Below are 23,827 nucleotides of genomic sequence, written 5' to 3'. Positions count from 1 at the left end.
CTCTCCTTCACCCTCCATGTCCTGTAAGTCACCAAGTCCTGCCTCCATTGCCTGTCTTTGAGTCATTAAAGTCCTCGCCATCTTTTGCTGGCACTACTTTAACAGCTTGCCAGCCAGCTAGCCGGCTCCATTTCCCTCCATGCCAGTTCCTGAACATTCCTTGCATTTTTGTAGCCTGGTGCTTTTGAACATGCTGTTCCTCAACACTGTAATTCCCTCCCTTCATTTCCTATTTATGTTTTCATCTTCAAGATCAAGGTCAAAAGCCAGCTTTTCCATAAACTCTTATCTGATCCAGCTCTTCAGGCTACTTCCGCGATTCCACACATATGCAGCTCTACTTAGCGTTTCACCATCTTCTATAATTAAATGCTCATCTGCCCTGGTCAGCCAGTCTGCTAACTGGTTTCTGTCTCAGGCTCTCTCCATCAAATATATGTTTGAACATATCCTTATAAAATATTATACTAACCCCATCATTCCAGTTCTTCCTTAAAAGCACTGTATTGTTCCCTACTTCCTACAACATAAAATATAAATTTCCTACAGTGGCAATTGAGGCCTTTCAGAATGTGGCCCAGCCCATGTTTCTAGCTATATCTCCATCACTACCCCTGAAATACTCTAAGTTCCAATCACTTGCTTTTGTGTTTCTGCTCTCTCCTCTACCCTTATCTCTCTTCCCATTTCCACTTTGTGCAGTCTCATTCTGTGAGTTCCCCAAACTCCCCTTCTTCACTTTTCCGGGAAGCATTAATTGCTTTCACTTCTGTGTTCCTGTAACCTTTGCTTTATACCTGTTATTGCTCCCATTATATAATCTTTGTATAGGTCTGCCTCTGCTCTTAGATCATGAGAAGCTTAAGGAAAGATTGTTCTTATCCACTTCTACATATTCATAGAATGAAGTATCTCATAACATGATAGTACTGAATAAATGTTGCTGTGCTGAATCTAAGCATTAACAAAATGAAAAATTAAAGACATAAGAACAGATAAAACAAGATTGGTCATAAATTGCTAACTGGAGGAGCTGCTGGATGGATACATAGGGCTTATGTTACTTTTGTATGTTTGAATTTCCAGACGTCAAAATAAAAATAAGATATCCCAGGCTTTCCAAAACTGGCCAACAAGTTGTGACTAAAGAAGGAATGTGTCTGCTTTGAGTTCAGCTCTTCATCTACCCCTGACCAAAATCTTGGGCAGAATGTGGACCTCCACGCCTGCGTTTGTTAAACAGAGGCAATGTCACCCTTCCAGTCATGGGGGCCTTCTCTCTGCCTCCTGATCACGCCAAATTCTTTCCCACCGCAGGTCCCAAGTTGGGAAGACCACTAGCTGTCCCTTCCACATTAGCCCACCTCTCTCAGTGGTGGAATGTTTTTCTCCTCCCCCAACAGTGTACTCAGAGCTCCCTCTTGTCATTTAAATCAGAGAACAAGTTTTAGTTCTTCAAGAGCCCCCCAGGATGTTAATTTTAGGTGTCAACGTGACTGGATTAAGGAATATCTAGAAAACCGGTAAAGCGTTATTTTTGGGTGTGTCTGGGAGGGTGTTTCCAGAGGAGATTAGCAGGCGAGTCTGTGGGAACTAGGTGAGGAAGATCTGTCTTTAGTGTGGGGGGCCCCAGAGAGAACAAAAACAGAAAAAAGGTGAATATGCCACGCTATCTGCTGGAGCTGGGTACACTCTTCCTCTCCTGTCCCTGGACAACAACCCCGGGCTCCCTGGCCTTTGGACTCCAGAATTTATACCAGCGCCCCCCACCCGCACCCCCAGGTTCTCAGGCCTTTGGCCTCAGACCTCCCCCTGCCCGGCCTCTAGTAAACACTATCCTGCTCTTTACTTCCATGTGATCCATTTTTTCAGCTTCCACACGTAAGAACATGTAGTATTTATCTTTCTGTGCCTGACTTATGTCACTTAAGGTCATGTCCTCCAGGCTCATCCATGTTGCTGTGAATGACAAGATCTCCTTCTTTTTTATGGCTGAATAGTATTCCATTGGGTATATACACCACATTTTCTTTATCCATTCAAGTTTTGATCAATTTTGACCAGAGAAAAATCCCGTTCCATATTCCCAGGCTACACTTGATTGCTACCATCGATTCTCAAACTTTTGACCATGACTAGGAAAGTACATCCAGGGAGATCCGCGGGGATGACCCTGCCAAGCAGGACCCGCCAGCACTACGCACACCATGCGGGGAGAGCAGGAGCCTGGGGAGCTCTGACAACACGAGACAAGTACATTGTACCTCCCGGATCCTCACACCAGGAGCTACCAAAGCTCTCTCGCCCTTAGGTTCAGCTCTTCTAGGAATTAAATAAAAACGCATCTCATTGAGCAATTATTTAGCCCTCTCCAAATTTGCTGGGCTTTGCACAATATACATCCCACAGTCTCCTAATCTACGGATGTTCATTGGGTCCTGAATTCAAAGGACAAGTGTGGGGAAACCTGACGCCTTCTCTCCCTGTTGGTAATGTTTGTGGGCTGAAGAAGGTGAGTGAGACCTGGGGTTGGGCAACAATGGGAGTAGTCAGTAAACCAGAAGAGAGAAGCCCAGCATCTTCCTGGAAAGTATCTTGCTTTTAATTTTCAAAAATGACCAAGGACTGTAAGATTCTTTTCCCTATGCATACACCACTTGCCCGTGGATCCCAGTAGACAACGAGTTCCACGGTCTAGATTGCGCTGGAAGGTCACAGGCTACCAGTGTAGCTTTAACGGCTAAGTGAGGAAAGTGACCAACCGATACTGTATATGTGATAATACGCTGACAGAGTCTGGGGTCAGAACTGTAACTTCTCCTTATATAGAATGTCCAGATTTGGTAAAAATAACAACAAAAACCCCAACAAAACAACAACAACAAAAAACCAATCCATACATTTTCCTGCTCTATCCAACCAGAAAAGGACATTTATATCCTGTTTAAATTAGGTACCTTATCTTCAAATTCAGCTCTAAAATTTTATGGTTAGAGGTACTAAAAATGCAAATTATTGCTTAGTTTGCTATTGCTCAGTGGTTTGCATTCATTTTAAAATATGAGAAGTTCAGCTCTACCCCCTGGGAAGCTTGCCTATCTGACAGAATGACAGTTTTGGCTTTAGGCTTCCAGTTGGTGGAGCAATAAATAGATTCACTGTGCCCTGAGGATACTCAAGGTTCTCAGCCACCCTCTTTTCAGAACTTTCCTGAGACTCAAATTTGAAGTTATCTGTATTTTTTTCTTCTTTTAAAAACTGTAATAACATTTTTCTTATTTTCATATGGTTGAGAGGGAGTGAATGGGGGAACGTTATTTTTAAGTCATGGAATTCAGGTAAGGATAACTATTTCTACGAAGATAATTCCTCTGCAATTTAATTTTTAGGAAGAAAAACACCTATAACTCCACTATATTTCCTAATCTCTATTGCTATGCATCTGAATTTTAAGTAAAATATATCATTGCTATATATGCATTTAGTCAATATCCTGATTTTCCTGCTGGACATTATGCCAATGATCTCTTGAGGCCCACTTTGACTCTTATAGCTTTAATTCAATGCTTCTATGAGTCTTTGACAGTGTCCCTTAATATAATAAACAAATAATTTATAAGCTAATAAAAAATGAGAATACTTTTGCACATTTGAAAAATATTATTTACAAAGTTAAAAGTTGATTTTTAAAAAGTGATATTCTCTCTTAATTATAAATATGATGCATGTTAACACTTAAAGAAATTTGGAAAATAATATCCAGAAGATTAAAGTGATTCATACTCAGCAGTGCTCATTCTAAAATTTAGTTTTTAAATAAAATTTGATTTTTCATGCAATTGGTCTTTATAATTTAGAGAATTACTTTATATTGTAGAAATCCCATTTACTAAAGGAAGTGGCTTTTGTTTGCCATGGTGGTCAAGAACACAGTGACCCTATCTAATAATATATGGCCCTTCCAATGAACTTTTGGGTTTTGAACAGTGGGCTCAGTGGGCAGCTCCTGGGGGCAGAAAACACAGGATGTGGCCAGATAAGCAGCAAGTGCTCTAAGGACCCAAGGTGACATATACTTGGTACCCATCAGGCCGCAGGATGGATTACTGTGGGGACCACTTCCCCCACCCTCACTGCAAGGCCCTAAAATGCATTCCAACTCTGAAGAGCTATCTGGAAATTCCTGGAGGAAAGTGGCCAGGGGAATGAGATGAAAGAGTGGATCATCACAGTTCTTCTTCATCACTACAGATCAAACATGTCACAGAATGTATCCCAGGATGGAGGGATCAGAGGTATCTTCTCATGCGTAAAAAGTGGGAGAGTCACCATTAGTATTAGGCCAAACTATTATTCAAGAAAAGCCACCATGTCGGATCCTCATTTACAAAATGAGGACTTAGGGAGTGAATCCTTTAGTTTTTCTTTTAAATGTTTGTTTTAGACTAGGTAATACCTTTTTTTTTTTTCCAAATTCTTCCAGATCCTGAAGATAATATATTCATATGTTTCAAAAACTCAAAAGTTTCAAAGGGGGAGCAGTGAGAAGTCTCCCTCCCGTGCCTGCCCTTAGCCACCAGCTTGCATATTCCCCCAGAGATAGAGGCAAAGGAAGCTGTGGATGGGAGTGGATCCTTCCAGTGTTCACTGATACATCACTGTGTGGGAGGCTGTTGTTGGATAAAGGGTGCTGGAGCAGAGGCGGCAGGGCTGTCTCAACCCATTTATTAACCACCCCAAATCTCAGGGAGTTACGAGATTTAGGTTTTGAAGGGAAGGCTTACTTGGTATAAATGTCTGACGCTAATGAGAAGAATAGAGAGCTGCTGTATATCTAAGTTGCATTTAAAGGACGAGGTAGTGATTCATAGAGCGTTTATCATTCCTCCCCCAAGAGAGGCTGGTGCTAATAGTACCACTATCTTTTATATGAGCAATTTTCTAAATGTAAAACAGTACCATGTTTTTGTATTATTTTGATTAGAAACGAGTGTTTACGAAAACTTTTTCCTCTTAAAAGAAATACTGAAAACAACTTGAAAGTCATAAGCAAGATTTTTACATCCCAGAGCCAAAATATTTCCCTACTGGAATGCAACTCTAATGATGTCATATAAATTAATGGAAATAGAGCAGTAGACATTTGCTTTACTGCCAAGTTTTAAAGAATACTTAAGCAAGGCATATTTGTTTTAGTGATATGAATATTTAATTTTTCCTTATCTGGAAAGACATTTTAAAGAGTGTTAATCAATATACTTTTTGGAAAATTTTTAAAGTTTACACTTGATATCAGCTGTTACTCCCTCAAAAGCTTATCTTTTTGCATCTATTAATATTTACTTAAACAATGAAGATATCAATAGACTATGAAACACAAGAAGCATGTTTAAAATTTCTCTAGATGAGTAAATATAGAAAAATAGCCAATAGGATTTTGAGGAAAAAAACAACACCCCATCAGATATAAAAACATACTATCAATCTGTCCCAATTAAACAGCATGACACAGGCAGGGACAGACAGATAGCTCATTAGAACATACTGAAGAATCCAGAAACTGACCCATGTGTATATTAAAAGAGAATTTCACGTGCCATTTTCCCAATTGCCCAGCCACCCCAGCCAGCTCCATGTCACCAAAAGTATCCAGCCACCTTTTTATGATCAACTTTACTGGTAAAAGGCAACTACAGGTGTCACATTTTAGCATGAATTTTTCCTGACCCAGAAGTAGAGGGGAAAAAAGAGGAAAACAAGTCTGGCTTGATATGGGGATATTGTTGGTTCAGTGGCAGATTACAATGGAATAAAGCCCTCAAATAGACAAAAATCCTGTACATTCAGGATGTTGGAAAGCCCCATGGATATACAATCAAACATAGGAGAACCAAATAAAGAAGAAATACAGTCATTCCTTGGTATCTACTGGCGATTAGTTCTAGGATCCCTGGAGATACCGGAACCCATGGATGCTAAAGTCCCTGATATAAAAATGGTGTAGGTATTTGCATATAACCTACGTACATCTTCTTATATACTTTAAAGCATCTCTAGACTACTTATAATACCTAATACAATGTAAATGCTATGTAAAAAGCTGTTGTACTGTATTTTAAAATTTGTATTATTTTTATTGCTGTGTTATTTTTTATTTATTTTTGAAAATATTTTGGATCATGGTTGGTTGATTCTGTGTATATGGAGGGCCAAGTATGCCCCTAAAAGAGAGAGGAGTTTCTTCTGCATCCCGGACATTGACATACGAGGAACAGCTGTGGAGCAAAGCTCCCCAGGAATTTTAGGGAAGGGGTTTGCTATTAAGTTTCAAGGTTATATATATTTGCTATTTCCTTTGTCCCGTGACATGCTCCCCAGCACAGGGCACCACCACCACCAGGAACCTGTGCAGGAACAGCAGCACCAGGATGTATGGCTGCCCTACAGAGGCAGTTTCTAGCCCACGGGATCATATTTGTTTTCCAGAAAGACCTACTGTGATCTGCTTCATGTGATCATCTGTCCTGGTATTTTCTTAAAAATCAATTCAATTATTAAAGATTTGATTGGTGTGTAAACTTTTAGAAACACATCTGTTATAAAGAGCAAAGCACATACACCCATTAGGTAGAAATACAAAGAACACTTGTGGGGGTCACACTACAGGAGCCTCAGGTCCGTTTGGGTTTTGGTAGCCTGGGAAAGAAACTGAAGAGTGCCGGGAGGGGAAAGAGATGACAGCAATCTTCTGTGGTACAGTAAAACCTGGATTCCCACTCTAAGTTATAACTTCTGAAAAGTCAGCTTCCCTCCTAAGTTATGCCTACTGCACATGCCCACACCGACTCCCGCCAGCATCTATTCTGGGCGTCTACTCCAACTGAGTCTATTCAAGAGCAGAATAAATGATGTTGATACTTGTCTTTTGGCTCAGAAAATAAAACTAAGAAAGGAACCAAAATGTAGCCCTTTGGAATGATTCAGACTTCTTTGAAAGAAAAAAACACTAACTTTAGGAATTCTTATTCAGCATGATTAGCCTTAGTGTTCTTAAAAAGAGATAGCTGAGTTTATTACGAAATTCTAGAAATTTATACTCTTATCTAGGCATATCTTTAAAACTGCCATATTGACTATGAGGTTATCAGTAAAAGCAAACAAGGATGAGTTGTGGGAGAAGCAGAAATGTTAATAGCATGGTTTTATGCGAAACTGTATTAAAGCAATTTTTTAAATTGTGATAAAATACAACTAACATAAAATTTAACATCTTAAGCTTTTTTAATATGCTAAACTTCATTTTGTCTACCTACCTTGTAAACTGTCGACTCTCTTCATGAACTTCCATTTCTGTGCTTTTAAATTCATTTAGTTCTTTCCTTATGGCTGCCTAAACAGGAAAAAATAATTAAATAGAATTGTCATTTTGGTCACATATTTCCCTAGTATAACAGTAATAACGAAGCAGGCATTCTTTCAAGAAATGTCTTGGAGAAAGGGACTCCTAATTTTTACGAGGTACAGATGTAATAAATACATCATACCATATCCGAACTAAAACCAGGATAGACTTCCTTCAAGGGTCCTAGACAAGGGAGGCCTTTGCTCAACTCATCCTTAAGCCTAGTCTGTGAGTCACACAGAACATCCCCTACCCTCGCTGATCCTAAAGAAAGTGCAGGTCATAAGATTTTCTGAGAAACAGTATCATTCTCTTATGAAAGTTCTGCATTTAATACTGCCCATGACTACATGGCTTAAGATAGTTGCTCTACATTCTTTAACATCACAAGTTTAGATAAATAGAACTTGAAATTTCAATATAGCACTTAAAGCTACTCAAAGAAAATATCAAATAGAATGTATTACTACTTAAAGAACACACAATCCATGCCATACAATTTTTGGTGTTTGAAAAGATGCTTATGCCATTCAGACTGAATCAAAATATTAATGTTAGTTATCTGTTAACAAATAAGTGGCAGAATCCTGGATGGTTTTTAGTTTCAATTTTTTTTGCTTCTTTTTATTTCCTAATTTTTTTCTACAAGGAATGTTTTACTCATGAAACAAAAAATGTACTAATTAAAACACCCCCGCAACCTTGAGGCAAAAGGGACTCTTCAGCCAAAACACAGAATGACAATAAAACCACAGAGAGTGACTTCACTGGGAGATAAGAAAATTTACTTTGTGGTTGGAAAATAATAAATTTTAGAAAAGGGGAAAAACAAAAGAAAGCCCTGAGGCTTCTCCTTGTCTCTCTCCTATCACTAGCCACTTCTCTGCTTTCCCCCCAATGCTCCTTTCGATGATGTGTGAGTCCTGTTGTCACAGATTGTCCCTTCTCCCCAGATATATTCCTCAGCCCCTGCAGTGTCTATGGGGAACCTGTGACTGGGAACTGTGGCCATGATTCTTGCTACTGCCTTTTGGAAGAGAGGAAGCAAGCAGAGAAATGTTTGTGAGTCTGAGAGCCCTGTGACAGGGCTGTCCAGCTTGTCTCACAAGTCAGATCGACAGGAAGGACACTTTGTTTAGTTCCCTGTAAAAACGGACACCTAGAAGCAGAAGGTGAAATAGTGAAGATGCTCTCTACCACTCACCAACTAACATCTATAAAAAATTCTTCCTTAAAAGGAGGTATCTTAATTTGAAGAGTGACAGAGATCCTGTCTCGATGTCCATTTTAAATTTCTTCTCCAAATGCATGGTTTCAGCAAAGGAAGTGAAAAGCAGTGCACTCAGAGTCAGAAGACATGGATTCTAGTCCTGGCTATTCCATCCATAGCAGTGTGACCCTCAGTAAGTCTCTTTGCTCCAAAAGCTCAGTTTTCCCGTCTGGAAAATGGGGAGGGAATTCTTCACAATGGCATGAGAATTAATCAAGAACATATTTGAAAGTGCTTTGTACACTGTAAAGTCATCCATAAAACATCATTATTATGAGGCTTTTCAAAAACAAATTATTTTTGCTTGTGACTGTGACTAACAACTCTTTCATTTTTATTTATGGAGAGTCTACTGGAATGAAAGAAGATAACGTCACTGAAAGAGACTCAAACATAAATAAGACAAAGTCCTTACTCACAATAGGAGTGGGCTACTGATCTAAGAGTCTGGCAAAAAAAAAAAAAAATCAATTAGCCGGGCGCAGTGGCTCATGCCTGTAATCCTAGCACTCTGGGAGGCCGAGGCGGGTGGATGGCTCGAGGTCAGGAGTTTGAGACAAGCCTGAGCAAGACCCCATCTCTACTAAAAATAGAAAGAAATTATCTGGCCAACTAAAAATATATATAGAAAAAATTAGCCGGGCATGGTGGCACATGCCTGTAGTCCCAGCTACTCGGGAGGCTGAGGCAGGAGGATCGCTTAAGCTCAGGAGTTTGAGGTTGCTGTGAGCTAGGCTGACGCCACGGCACTCACTCTAGCCCGGGCAACAAAGTGAGACTCTGTCTCAAAAAAAAAAAAAAAAAAAAAAAAAAAAATCAATGAAAGCATTTTGTGAGAATCAATTGAGATATGGAATTTACAAAACAGTTCAATTATAAATTGTGTGCTATACATCCTTTATATTAATAAAATTTACAGTTCACTGATGATCATATACACAAGTACACATTTTTCCCCAGAGAGCCAGTTAAACATTGTGGACACATCGCACATGCTCATCTGCAATGTGACCTTGCCCCTCTCTCATCAAGAGGTGGAGTCTATCTCTCCAGCCTTGACTCTAGGTGAGCCCTGTAACTGATCTGACAACAGAACATAGTAGAAGTGACACTGTCCCAGTCTGGAGTGTAGCCTTAACCGGTCTAGCACCTATTGCTTCTTGCTTCTTCTTCTTCTTTTTTTTTTTTTTAATTTTATTGTTAGAGATGGGGTCTCATGATGCTGTCCAGGCTAAAGTGCACTGGCACACAGGTGCGATCACAGCTCACCACAAACTCAAACTCCTGGGCTCAGGTGATCTTCCCACCTCAACCTCCCAAGTAGCTGAGACTAAGCACGCCACCACACCTGGATTTTTTTTTTAAGAGACAGGGTCTCGCTGTGTTGCCTAGGCTAATTCTTGTTTCTTGACAGGCAGATGCCACATAAAAAGAATGTGACTGCTCTCAGGAAACCATACTGCGAGGAACCCAAGGCACAAGGAAAGGCTCTGGAGGATGAGATGCCACGTGGATAGAGAGAGAGAGGTCAAAGAGGAACAAGGTACAAGCAGTTAGTGAAGAAGCCATCTTGAAAGTGGATTGTCAACTCCAGCACGTCACCTGATGTCACGTGGATCAGAAGCAAACCTCTGAGCTGAGCATTTCTCAAATTCCTAACTCATAGGTTTATGAGCAAAATAAATAGTTGTTTTAAGCCACTAAGTTTTGGGGTGGTTTGTTACAAAGCAATTGATAACCTGAACGCTATTTCAAGCCTTTTATCTTACAAATGATAATATGAAGGCCTAGAGAGGCCCCGTGAGTTGCTAGGTCTCAAACGGGCACTGAGTGACAAAGATGACGCTCATACCTAGGCTTCTTACTTCAAGTCCTATACTCCTTCCAGTCAAATGAACTCCACAGCCTACGTCATCCAGAACATTGCCTCTGATCTCCATGTTGCGTATGCTGGTTTGTAATTAGAAACGATGAGTCATTGACATGAATGATGTGGCAATGAAAGTGATGTGAAATTATAGGGACTAGTTGTTTGAAAAAATAAATCAGAAAGATGTGACTACAGGCAATTAAAAAAATGCAATACTCATTTAAAAAATTCACCGAAGAACAACCATAGTTTTATTCCAAGGGTTACTTCTTGGAATAAATAGAAAGATTTCCTGAGAGGGTTTAAAAGAGAAAAAAAAAATTAAGACCCTTTATGTTAGTGAAGTCCATGTACAATAATCTTAACTCTCTTCTCTGCAAAGAATACCAGAGTTTAGACCTAATGACTCTTCATGTGGTATAAAGGGAACTGATTATGTCGGAAGATATGGAACAGAAAGAGGTGGGCTGAGAGTGGGATTGGAGCCCAGGTTGGATTACCAACAGGAAGCCATTGAGCCAGAACTAGGTATTTCTAGGGTAGAAACAACAACAGAACTCCAGGAGATACCACTAAGACCCATTATGTAATATTTTTGGTATCATGAGAATTATAGAGAGGAAAAGGGAAACAAACATAACTGAAACTAAGTTTAAAATTGGCTACTGGTGAGCGGTAACAGAAGGTTTGCTTAGTCAGTCCCCGTCAAAAAGCAACAGGTGATCTGTTGGATGTATACACCCTGCTGTCTTCTCAAACAGCATGAGCTGTGAGTCCAGAATTAACTAAAATTTTATTTGTTTATTTCTTTGATAAAATTCTGCCATGGAACATGAAGAAGACTTCTTGATTATTTATCAAGCTCACTACCACGAGGAGGGAAGTGTACTCCCTTCTGTTGCCAGGGCAACCATGAACAGACCAAAGAATATCCTATAGAGCAGTGGTCCCCAACCTTTTGGGCACCAGGGACCAGTTTCATGGAAGACAATTTTCCCATGGACTGGGGGGTGGGGGTGGGATGGTTTCGGGATGATTCAAGTGCATTACATTTATGGTGTACTTTATTTCTATTATTATTACACTGCAGTATATAATGAAACAATTATACAACTCACCATAATGCAGAATCTAATGCTGCCACTGATATGACAGGAGGCAGTGATGTGAGCGATGGGGAGCAGCTGAAACTACAGACGAAGCTTCGCTCGCTGCCACTCACCTCCTGCTGTGCAGCCCCATTCCTAACAGGCCAAGGACCAGTACTGGTCCGTGGCCTGGGGGTTGGGGACAACAGCTATAGAGAATTAAACTCTCAATCTTTCCTAGGACCTGTTTAGACAGTGTTTTCCTGGCAAGATAGTGTGTTTTATTCATCTTTATATCCCCAGGATCTAGGACAACACTTAATATATGGTAAGGATTTTAGTAAATGATTACTGAGTGATCTGTTTGACAAATCTACCCATCATTTGAAAAAATATCCATTGTCACTCACTGGACAACTTTAGACTAGGTCGTAAACTGAGGCTTCAATAAATAGTGACAATATCATCCATTTGGAGTGGAGCTTGGATCCTCAAGCCTGACCACGAGTGTAATACTGGTAAGAGCTCCCATTTATTGATGAGCTGGAACTCTACAGATACACTACCTGATTCTCAAGATTGATCTAATTAGCTCTACTTCACTAGTGAGGAAATTCAGGTTAAATGACTTAGCCAGAGTCTAACAACTACCAAGTGGCCAAGTCAGGAATCAATTCCAGAAGTGCCCAGAGCTCCAAAGCCTGCCCTCCTCTCTGCCATGGAGCTTCCAAGCTCTACCCAGGGAGAAGGTAACTGTCAGGCAAGCCGAGGTCTTCAGGCCAATTGGATGGCCTTCTCTGGCTCCACCTGTCTGTCACTTGGAGGGCCGGCTTATTTATCTACCTCAGTGCAGGAAGCTAGTCCCTCTCTATCTTACTGTGCTTGTATCTGTTTCTAGTGCTCTACCCAAGCACATATATTCCACAATTGAAAACTTTATTTTAAAGGTGAAATAAGCACGATTAAGTTCACAATTAATAAGGCATTTCTCCTACCACTTCACTTTCCCAACTTGGGCAGTTTAACAAGACTACTAGATCCGTCAGATTCCCCACAGCACCCAGCAAGGTGCTTTCATAGAATAGCCACTGAAGGACAAAAACCATATGATCATTTCAACTGATGCTGAAAAAGCATTTGATAAAATTCAATATCCCTTTATGATAAAAACTCTCAAAAAACTGGGTATAGAAGGAACATACCTCAACACAATAAATGCCAAATATGACAGACCCACAGCTAGGATACTGAATGGAGAAAAGCTGAAAGCCCTTCCTCTAAGATCTGGAACAAGACAAGGATGCCCACTTTTAAGATAAGTGAGCACTGAAACTGGCTTTGACCTTGAGGCCACTTGTGTTAAATATGGATAAATCTGAGCAGTAATTTTCATAGCTTGGTGAGATATGGAAGACAGACAAAACCTGCCAAAGTCTAGTAAATAATCCTCCCTCCCTCCATAAAACGGGAGCAAATGGCACGCCTTTGGTATAAGGGCGAACTAGAATATCTGACATCCAGGGAACAGCAAAGGAAATTGCATGTTGGTGCTTAATAAGTAAGGACTGGGAGGAATGAAACCTACCCTGACAATTTGAATCCATGAGTCAGACATCACAGAGGTTTGCTGCCTGAATTCATAGCACTAAGGTGGTCTAAAATAACTCACTTTGATAATCTAGTTTAAAAATAATATAGATAAAACAAGCTTTACAACAAAAAGCATTTCTTTAGAGTCCCATAAAAAAAGTTTCATTAGGAAAATGTAGTTATTCTAAACTTACATATATTTAATGACACACCTCACAATATATGAAGCAAAACTGACAGAATTATGAGAAGGAAAAAAAATCCATATAGTGGGAGATCCAACAAATCTCATTTGTTACCTGATACATCAAGCAGACAAAAAAATAAAGCTACAGAAATCTGAATGAAACTAACAAGCTTGATCTTACAGACATATTTAGAACACTACACCTCAAAACTGTAAAACACATATTGTTTTTAAAAGTATATGCCACATTTATAACTACAGACTACATAATTTAAAAATCCCAATGCTTAAGGTCATACCCGAGACCAATTAGATCAGGATTTCTGGGGATGGGACCCAGGCATTGACACTTTTTTTTTTTTTTTTTTTAGAGACAGGGTCTCACTATGCTGCCCCAGCTAGAATGCAGTGGCTATTCACAGGTGCAATTGGAGAGCACTGCAGCCTCAAACTCCTGGGCTCAATCAATCCTCCTGCCTCAGTCTCACGAGTGGCTGGGACTACAGGCAGAGTCTCCACACCTGGCAGAGTATTCACATTTTTAAAGTTCCCCACATGATTCCAATGTATAGTCAAGGCTGCAAACCACTGACATAAAGTCATTTATAACCTTCAGTGCTTTTATTATTAAAATAAGGAAAGATGACAATTAATGATCCGGAGAGCCTATTTTAGGTTAGAAAAGAACAAACAAATAAGGCCAAAAAATTAGGAGAAAGAAGATAAAAGAGCAAATAATGACACAGAAAACAAATATAATAGAGATGAAAAACAAAGCTAAAAGCATATGTTATACCTTCAAAAAAACTAATTCGAGGTAAATAGATAACTTAAATGTGAAAAGCAAAACTATACACGTTTTAGAAGACAGCACAGGCGAGTATATTTATGATTTTGGTATGCGGAGAATTTAAAAAAATAATCATAAACCATAAAGAATAAGATGGATAAGTTCAACTGCATTAAATTTAAGAATAATTTTTCTTCAAAAGATACCATAGAGTGAAATGTCCTAAATTGGGAGATGCTATATACATTTATTTGTAACATATCTAACTGGAATATATGAAGAACTCCTACAAATAACAAGAAACTGACAACCCAAAAGAAAACGGGCAAAAGACATGCACTTTACAGAAGTGGAATCCAAATGCCCAATAAGCATATGAAAACACGCTCATTAATAGTGAGAGGCGAAGGAGAAGAACAACGAGGTGTTATTTCACAGCCTCCATCCTTAGGGTACAGTCCTCAGCCTGTGCCCCCATCCTATGTTCAAGGATCCCCTCCGTGCCTTGTCCATGTAGTGCTAACCTGCCACTCCAATGATTACACCCGCTCTATCAGTTCCTTACTTTTTCTCCCGTATATTCAACCTTTTCCTTTCTTTTGGCTCCTTCCTCATAGCATTAAAAATTGCTCAAGTATTTCCTATAAATTAACAAAAAAACACTCTCCCGATACTCTATTTTACTTCATAAATTTACCCACCCAAGTTTACAGCCTCCAGAGTCACAGCCATACCTCCAGTGACCACCCTAAATGTTGGGGTGAGTGCTATTCTCACCTCAACACTTAGGGGGCGCTCTTCTCAGCCTCCGTGGCTTTTCTTCCTGATCTTATTCCTTCCTACTTTTCATTTCTACTTATGAGCTAATGATCTCTGAGTCAGGATCTCTAGCATGTACTTGACACATAGTAGATGCTCTACAGAATGAAATTTCCCATTAAAAAGTGTCAGAGCTGGGTGTGGTGACTCATGCCTGTAATTGTAGCACTTTGGGAGGCCAAGGTGGGAGAACCACTTGAAGCCAGGAGTTTGAGATAAGCCTGAGCAACACAGCAAGACCTGTCTCTACAAAAAATAAAAAAAATTAGCCAGGCGCGGTGGCACAGGCCTGTAGTCCCAGCTACTTGGGAGGCTGAAGTAGGAGGATCATTTGAGCTCAAGAGTTTGAGGTTACATTTAGCTATGAGATCATGCCACTGCACTCTAGCCTGAGCAACAGAGTGAGACCCTGTATCTTAAAAAAAAAAAAAAGATAAGAAAAAATGTTTCAGTACAGAGTATTATTAAATATAATAGCTAGTTCTAGTATCAAGACTGGGTATGGCATGAGTTTGTTCAATACCAGATTTTTACCAGAGATAAAAATTAGAGCTCATTATTGAAGATATTAGGAAAATCCTAAAGTGAAAAACTTAAAAACAAATGGTTGCTGTAAATATTTGGCTATGGAACTATGATACTCATAAAAGTTTTTCTACATTGATAGAACCCTCTACATATTTCATTTTTTCTGAACTGCGTGCAATGATATAGTTTAGGGGTTGGTAAGCCATGACCTGCAGGCCAAATTTGGCCCACCATCTGTGTTTGTAAATAAAGTTTTATTGGAACACATACACATCCAATCAATTACATGTAGTCTATGGTTGCTTTTATGCTACAATGGCAGAACTAAGCAATAGTAACATAGATTGGCCCACATATTCATTTTCTGGCCATTTGTATAAAAAGTGTGCCAGCTTTGATATAGATCAAACCTTTTCCACTGTTAACATATCTCTTTAAAATAAGTTGCATAAATTATATTTTCTAAGAGTAAGGATAAGTCCTGGCTGTGGGAAAGCCCTCCCCATCCAGGTTTGAATGCAGCTAGGTTACATAGTAACTAAGAACTAGTTTTCTCCGAGACTTTGTTGAAAGAACTACATTGATGTTACTAAATGTATCACTTAAGCAGTTTAAATAATCAGAGGTAGAAAATTGTTAGAAGATTATAAGATCTAATGCCCTAGGATAACTAAATTGGGGGTCAGTGGGTATTGGAGCTTTCAGAAAAGCAATACAATCGACATTAAAGCCTCTGAGAGTCTTGCCTTGTCTGCAGGTGTTAACCTGGCCCAGGGCTTGTCTGCCCGGCGGTCATAGTCAGGAGAATCAGTGACTTCTACATACTCGTTAAACCGCAGAATCCTTCGAGCTTGTAGCTCTGCCACCGTGGGTCTCAGGCTGAGCTGCAGGAGGACAGGAGAAAAAGACACAGTTCAGGAACCATTTACAGCCTCATGGTGGCAAGTTTTCTACAGAGAACACTTCAAAGTTATGGTTAAATAAGGTCACTTTCAGGTATCCAAAAAAAAAAAGGCAGCAGTATCTTGAGAATTTCTAATGAGAACTAGAAAGCAATGTGCCCTAATTTTTGAGACTATAAAAAATCATCATTGTTAGATAGGTCACAGTCTTTGCAACCACTCGAATTATGCTATTTTCCCCAACTTGCCTGGCACTGTGATAAAGGCCTGTCATCCCCAACACAAGGAACATACAGCGACACAGACATAGTAGTAACCTAGATATGGGATGGCTGGTTTGGTGACTGAATTATCGAGACCAAAGCTGTGAATTTTTTAGAAATGAGAATAAAAATCTCTGTTTCTGTTATATTAAACCTACATATTCAGAAATGCACAAAGTTATGACACTGAAATAGTCCAGTGAAGGGTGTGCCCACAGCACAGCTGTCCCTGAGAGAATAAGGACCAAGGCCCCAGTCTGACATTTGTCCTCAGCTGAAAAGCTGATGTGCAGGAACGAGGAGGGGAGCATACCTGGAGAATTGCACTTCATGGGGCCATAACTGCCTAATATCAGCTGCAACCTTTAAGACATTTCTAATAACTTGGGTTCCTTCCTGTGTTCTTTGTCAAGTTCAAATTTATAATTATATTTAATCTAGCCAGCCCATGGAGTATTTGGTTTCCTCTCTTGGTCCTTTGTCAAGCCCAAGAATAAGATTGACACAATTCTGACCGAGGAAAGAAACCTACCCACCCTGATCAACAGGCATCACCTACTCTGTGCTACTTAGGTTCACTCCCTTTTTGAGAGGTGTCACAGTATATTCAGGCAGGTAGACCTGGTCCTCTCTTTTACCTATAGGGTCCACTTTCAGTATCTTTTCCTTCTTATGTGCACTGTATACAACCAGACTGTCTATTGTCTAGGTGGTCCTCTTTGGAGGTATTCCTTATTGGCATGGTCTCAGGGTGGTACACCAGTTGCCCACTCTGTAGTCAAAAGCAGTCTCTTTCCTGGGCCTCAGTTTCCTCCTGAGTAAAACCAGAGGCTAAACTAAGTCAATGCTTTAATATGCAAAGCATTCGAGGACTCTCAGAAGGTCTAAGCCCACATCCTGAGCCCATACCAGCTGGAATATGCCAACTATGGCTCCTTCTATCTTCACACAGCCCTGGGAAGCAGTAGACAAGGGAGGGAATGGTCTAAGTGGTTCTGCTATACTCTCAGTTACTGTTCAATCTATATTGCTCTTCAGGGCAGGTGGGGAAGAGGAGGTAGAGAAACCCTTGCCCCTGAGAACTGGCCAGAAGGAAAGTAACCAGTGGCTACACAGGTCTGAAGTCCTCCATCCAATCCTGCCTCAGGCCTGTGTCAGCCATAGGGTAGCCATCAGTGCTCTGGGCCGACTTGCTCCTATGGCCAAAAGCTCTGTGTGGTGGCAGCAAGTGGGTGCAGAAGGTAAGGGCAGGCACTTTTGCCTCATAGAAGGGTCCTAGATGGATTGGAAAAAAGGCTGTACGTGTCACAGAAGTGAGCCCCGAGCAATGGGGAAGGGAGATTCTTGTCTGCAGCTGGAGACTTAAGGGCCACGGAATGCTAGCCGAGCCACCCCTAGAAACTGAGTTGATTCAGCTTGATCATTATTTGACATTGTGAGCTTTGAGAAAAAACAGAAATGAATTAAGGATCTTCTTCCTTGAAAACCCAATCCAAAACTTTCAAAATACAGTCCCTGTAACTTTTCCAGGGGAAATGGACTGTTTCCTCCACCTGCCTTGGAATGCTTTCACTGCAGATGGACTTCCCAGCCAGCCGGGGAAAATGTGGATCAGGTCACACACTTCACTGAGATGTCACAGTTTAGTCACTCTGCCTTTTTTCAGGTGTGAAAGATACATCTGAAGAATTATCATTACAAGGGTTTATAATGAAACATAAACTGATGGTGCTTAATTTTTCCAAAATAATATTATTATTTTAACACAGAAAAAAGTGATGACCCTGGCATCAGACTGATATTTGCATAAAAAAGCGGGAACAATCGTTCACGTTTTGGAGGTAAGCCATTTGTCAGTTTGGATAACACTAGCAAGCAGGCTGATGATCAAGTTCACATAATAAATCAGGCACCCAGCTCCGATATGGAATAGTGGCAAATCTGCAGTAGTAGCAAATATTTACTTGTTTAATATTTCCAAGACTAAATGGAATATGTGAGTATTTTTTAAAATGATTTTTTAAAATGGAAATATATACACTGAAATGTTAATAATGGCTATCGCTAAGTAGAAGACTTTTGTGTGATTTTTTGTTTTTCGTATTTTCAAAAATTTTCCTACAGACTATGTATTTTCACAATCAGTAAATGCAATTCAAAAACCTTTGTTAACTTGTCACAGTTAACATAATATATAATTATAATTCATATTGTATGCATTATATTGATTTTAATGTCTATGATTATAGACAAACAGAAATAATTGTTCTTAAACATAGATTTATATATATAGAGAGAGGATTTGTATTTTTTAAAAAAACAAAGTATATTTCAAAACACACATGCTTATTAACAATCATAATTTCATCACCTTTCTGCTGAGTCTACGTTTAAGTTCCATTTTTGCTTCTTGTTCCTCTTCTTCATTCTTTTCTGTTTATTAAGGGGGGGAAAGGTGTGATGACTTAGTTACTAGAGATGATTATATAATCAGAGAAGCATATTAGGCCACAATTATTTCACTCTATCAGATACTGATCAAACATTTTACCTACATCTTTAAAAAGCTATCAAAAGATTTTGCAGAAAGATTCATCATCAATATATTTTTTCCCTTGCAGAACTGATTTACTTACTTTACTAACTTTAAACTTTTTGTTTCCTAATTTCTTGTTCTATTCTGAAAAAAAATAAAACAAAACAAAACAAAACAAAAACATAACAGTGTCCGTCCATACTCTGGTGAAAGCCTTCTACTGCTGGTCATCTCGTGGGCTTACAAGCACAATTTACCAGAATTCAGATAAAACTTTACTTCTGGATCTGGCGTTCATGTGAAAATCTGAGACATACTAAAAGAGCAAATTAGAACCATCCGATGCATGTCTGAGTGCTGATTTTCACTCAAATCCAACCAAAATATTTGATCTCTCTTCCTTGGTTTCCATAGAAGCAGAATGTAAGCATTTCTTTGGATTTTGCTTTCAGACCAGAATGTTCTAAATGGGGTATGGTGTACTGTGGATGGAAATTATTTATTTTCTTGTGACTTTGATTTTCCAAAGTCTTCTCTTCCTCTAGTGCTTCACTTAGTAGTACAATTTGTTTTGCTGTCCGACAGATGGAATTTAAAGAAAAATGTCCAGAATTTTTAAAGAAATAAACACCCTTTCAGTTTTTATTGGTTGTTGCTTATTTGAGGAACTTCTCTCTGTTGCTTCCTGGAGCTCATCACCTGTTTGATAGATTTTACATCTCGGATACCAATGTTTATGAAAGATTATCTTTTAGAAAATGCTGTTATGAACTTTATTGAAAAAAAAATCACACTTAAGGCTCAACCAAAAGACTGAGAAAGAAAAACTTCTATGAAAAGATAATTATATTTATTTTCAAAATTCAAATAGACTTCTTACCACTAAGATCATTTTTATTATGAATAAAATATCAGTATTAAAAGTTTGCAACATCCATATGTGTTAGTTGAATGGGCTAAATTCTCTATCAATTTTCCTTCTTTGGACAGGGAAAAGTTTCCACAGTCTTCTGAAATACTAATTTTAATTCATAAGAAAGAGAATGATTAGTCTGGTTATTTAGATAAAGTGAGCATAACCTGAAATTACCCATAAGACAAGAAACAACTAGTTAATACCCTTTGATTAAGTGCCCAAGAGTGTCAAACAAATTTGGTTATAATTCAAATTTCTTCCTATGAAAGTAGTGTAGGTTTGTCTAATTTCTTCACAAAATATATATCCTTTCATATACATACTTAGGTTCAAAGAATTACCTTATATGAGCTGGATAAAGCTTGTGGCTTGTCAATTATATATAATAAACAATTGCCACATTTGTGGTTCATGTGATTTAAACCAGATCTTTACAAGGTAAGAGCTTTGATGATATTATTAGTAAAAAGAAAAATAGAATCCTTAAAACATTTTAGTAAATTCTTCCTATACAGTGATTATGCTACATTTTTTAAAGGGACTTTTCAAAGATAAAAAAAAAATTGGATATCTAACACATTCCAAAGCTAACAGATGCTGCAGTTTTCATTAAATATGCAACATGTCAGTTCCTTGAAGGGAATATTAGATAGTTTTGCTTTATTAAGCACATGGTACAACTAGGTAACAGCCAGTGATGTCTAAAAAGAGAAGGGCCAACTGCAGTTAGGGGAGTTAAATAAATAGGATTTTACCACGTAAGAATTCTTTTTTGACATCAGGAACTGACTTCCTTACATTTCCCATGTTCAAAACTGTACTTTTAAAGAAGTTAGAGGAGGAACATGAGAGGTGGAGAGAAGCCAACATGACTGTTCCTCTGAATCTTATTAAATAGTCATTGTAAAATCTCTTACCAAGAGTCAAGGTTAAACCTTAAATTTAGTACTTCAAAATTCCACCAAGTTTTGCACATGCTTCCTTCTTCTATGCAAGGATAATTATATTTATTTTTAAAATTCAAATAGGCTCCTTACCATTATGATTATTTTTATTTTGAAAAAATATCAGTATTCAATACTTGCAACATCTGTATTTGTTAATTGAACAGGCTAAATTCTCTAACAATTCCTTCAAGTTTTGATTCATTAGAGGACTAATGATAAAGTAGGGTGTAAATGTTTCTGGTCACTTTAAACAGACTGGAAGGATATTCATGAAGGAAGTGACATGGCTCATTGACAAATCTTGCTCTCGGTGACACTCATCAGAGCAGAGAGGGGTGGACATTTCAGAGGAGCCACAGAAAGCATTTCCCATAAACACAGAAATAATACATGCAGTTAAACAGCAGTGGGCACTACAGGAAACTTGCCTGCCTAGCAACTGTTGCCCAGAGCATTTTGGGGATAAGCTAAAAAGAGAAGAAAGAAAGTGCAGAAATATCAGCAACTGGGGTATTATATTCTTGAGTTGTCAATTTAGATAAAATGGGTTCAAAAAAGACAAATTTTTTTGTGGGTTTGTTTCTCTTTATGCTATTTAACATGTTTCCATGTGGGTGTTTTTATAACAAATGAAAATACATCTTTAAACTTACTATGAAATGCATAAAAAGTAAGTTGCATAAATGGATGCAAGATGTTAATGGTAGAATATAGATGGTAGGTATATGGCTATTTACTGTAAAATTCCTTCAACTTTTGTGTATGCTTAAGAAATTGCATAATAAAATGTTGGAGAAAAATACATGCAGAACTCATTGGCCTAATACATTTTGTCTCTATAGAAAATATAGCCAGAATTACATTCACAGCTAAATATCATAAGAGGATCTGCATCTTGTTTTTAATCCCTGCCCTGTAAAAGGTGTTCCACATACATCATTTTTCTTGATTAGCAAAAGTTGACCTTCCAAGCCACCAGAGGTTGCTTTCTATTTTACCAATTTTAAGGAACTGGTTCTAAAGCATAAAACTAAATATAACTTAATATATGTGTCTTTTTATAAAACTCTAGTGTCAGCGGGGTGTGGTGGCATGCACCTGTAGTCCCAGCTACTCAGGAGGCTGAGGCGGGAAGGAGGATCACTGTGAATAGCTGCCAGCCTGGGCAACATAGCAAGATCCTGTTTCTTAAAAAAAAAAAAACAAAAAACCCAAACTTTTATTTAGTATCCCCAAAACAGTAAAGAAATCAAGGAAGGAGTGACATGCAGGATGATACTAAGAAATAAAATTTGTCCTATGGTCTCCAATGAAAGCTATCAGCCTTTATTGCTGTCTGACTCATGTTTATTAAATTAGTGGTGGGCTCTAACAATTTGAGAACTGTTGGATGTTTTATGCTATGAATTAATTTCCTAGTCTGTCCAGAAAAGATGACCTAGTTAAAGTAAGTGTCCTTAAAAACCACACCATATATATCACACACAGACTTTTCCTCAAATAGACAATCATCTTGCTTTCTAACAAAAGCAGGAGACGAAACACACAAACGAACAATCTGCGTGGAAGAACCAGAGGCAAACCTGAGCGGGCCACAGTGTTTGTAAGCTGGGCCGCTCAGCTCCCCGTGACCGCTCAGGGGAAGACCGGGGCCACCTCTACCCGCTTCCTTCTGCTTCCCTTGGCAGACAATACTGCATCAGGAGATCACAAGCCAGTTATCAGCCACTCCAGACTGGAAATATGCCTTTTGTTTTCAGAATAAACATGCTTAGATGAACTTAGAAGGAAGGAAAAAAGGGCTGGAGTCAAATCCGAAGTTGACTTTGGTGTTTCACTCTTTCCCGAACCGCCAGGAAAACAGGGGGCATAAAAGCCAACACAGCACTTAAGATCAATGTGCGATAAATTTCTGGATCCGTAAAACAGTTCCTCAAATAACCAAACTCCAGTGTGGTTTGGCACCGTTTGTCTCACAGGAGCAAGAAAACATTACCCAGAATCTGCTCTTCCTTTTTTTCTAGGTATCGCATCAGGCATGCAACAAGACATAATCTCTGTGTTTTAGGAGTATATGGTCTGCATTTGAGCTTACGTAAAACTTAATTCAACAAATATTTCCTGGGAACCTGTTATCAAAAGCGATGAGCCTATATGGTTTTATTTTGTTGTCAGAATTAGATGTTGCTTCCACCCTTCCTCAGAAAAGCTAAAACACAAATTTTTCCTTCTTGTCTAGCCATGAGCTTTTCCTCCTCCAAACTGGCTCTTCTATACACTGATGGTCACTTAAACCCTTCCGTGGGCTCTTTTCCAGTTATGCTCACAAACAGCCAGCAAACAGCATTCCAAGGAAAAAGAGCCCATAGGCAGGGGAGAAGGCCATTCCTCTCACTGTTATATCTTCATTGTCTTAGTGCTAGCAACTGTAGTATACTACGCTACTAAAAATCTTTCTTTCTTTCGGGAAAGAAAATAACTTATCCTGGAGAGCTGCGGTCATCCATCAGGCCAAGACGACTCGAAAAGCCTGGTTGAAAAGATTTCCCCCCATGCCAGTGGCTCATTCCTATTGTAGTACTACCCTGTTCTTTGATATTTCATACAAGAAAAAGCTCTCTTGAAACCAGGCTAATAAAATACAACACTACAGCTAGGCTCAATTTAAAAATAACCCACTTCTTAACTACTGCAGTTAGTAACCACACTGATACACAAT

At 39.0% G+C, this 23,827-nt stretch overlaps 1 protein-coding gene across 4 annotated transcripts in view; it reads right to left on the bottom strand.

Annotated features, from left to right (window-relative positions):
• PHACTR2 (phosphatase and actin regulator 2) overlaps positions 1-23,827 on the bottom strand; it is a 116,068-nt gene that overhangs the window by 2,077 nt on the left and 90,164 nt on the right. For all 4 annotated transcript variants that reach the window (XM_045544496.1, XM_045544493.1, XM_045544494.1 and 1 more), the window contains 3 exons: positions 19,081-19,142; positions 16,291-16,428; positions 7,314-7,390 (listed from right to left, as the gene is read on the bottom strand). In XM_045544496.1, coding sequence (XP_045400452.1) covers positions 7,314-7,390; positions 16,291-16,428; positions 19,081-19,142 — 277 coding nt within the window. The remainder of the gene's footprint in view (positions 1-7,313; positions 7,391-16,290; positions 16,429-19,080; positions 19,143-23,827) is intronic.

The sequence above is a fragment of the Lemur catta genome, chromosome 2 (genome assembly GCF_020740605.2).
Source record: "Lemur catta isolate mLemCat1 chromosome 2, mLemCat1.pri, whole genome shotgun sequence".
Classification (NCBI taxonomy): Eukaryota; Metazoa; Chordata; class Mammalia; order Primates; family Lemuridae; genus Lemur; species Lemur catta.
Note: the sequence above shows the minus strand (reverse complement) of the source record. Positions and strands in the feature narration are given on the sequence as shown.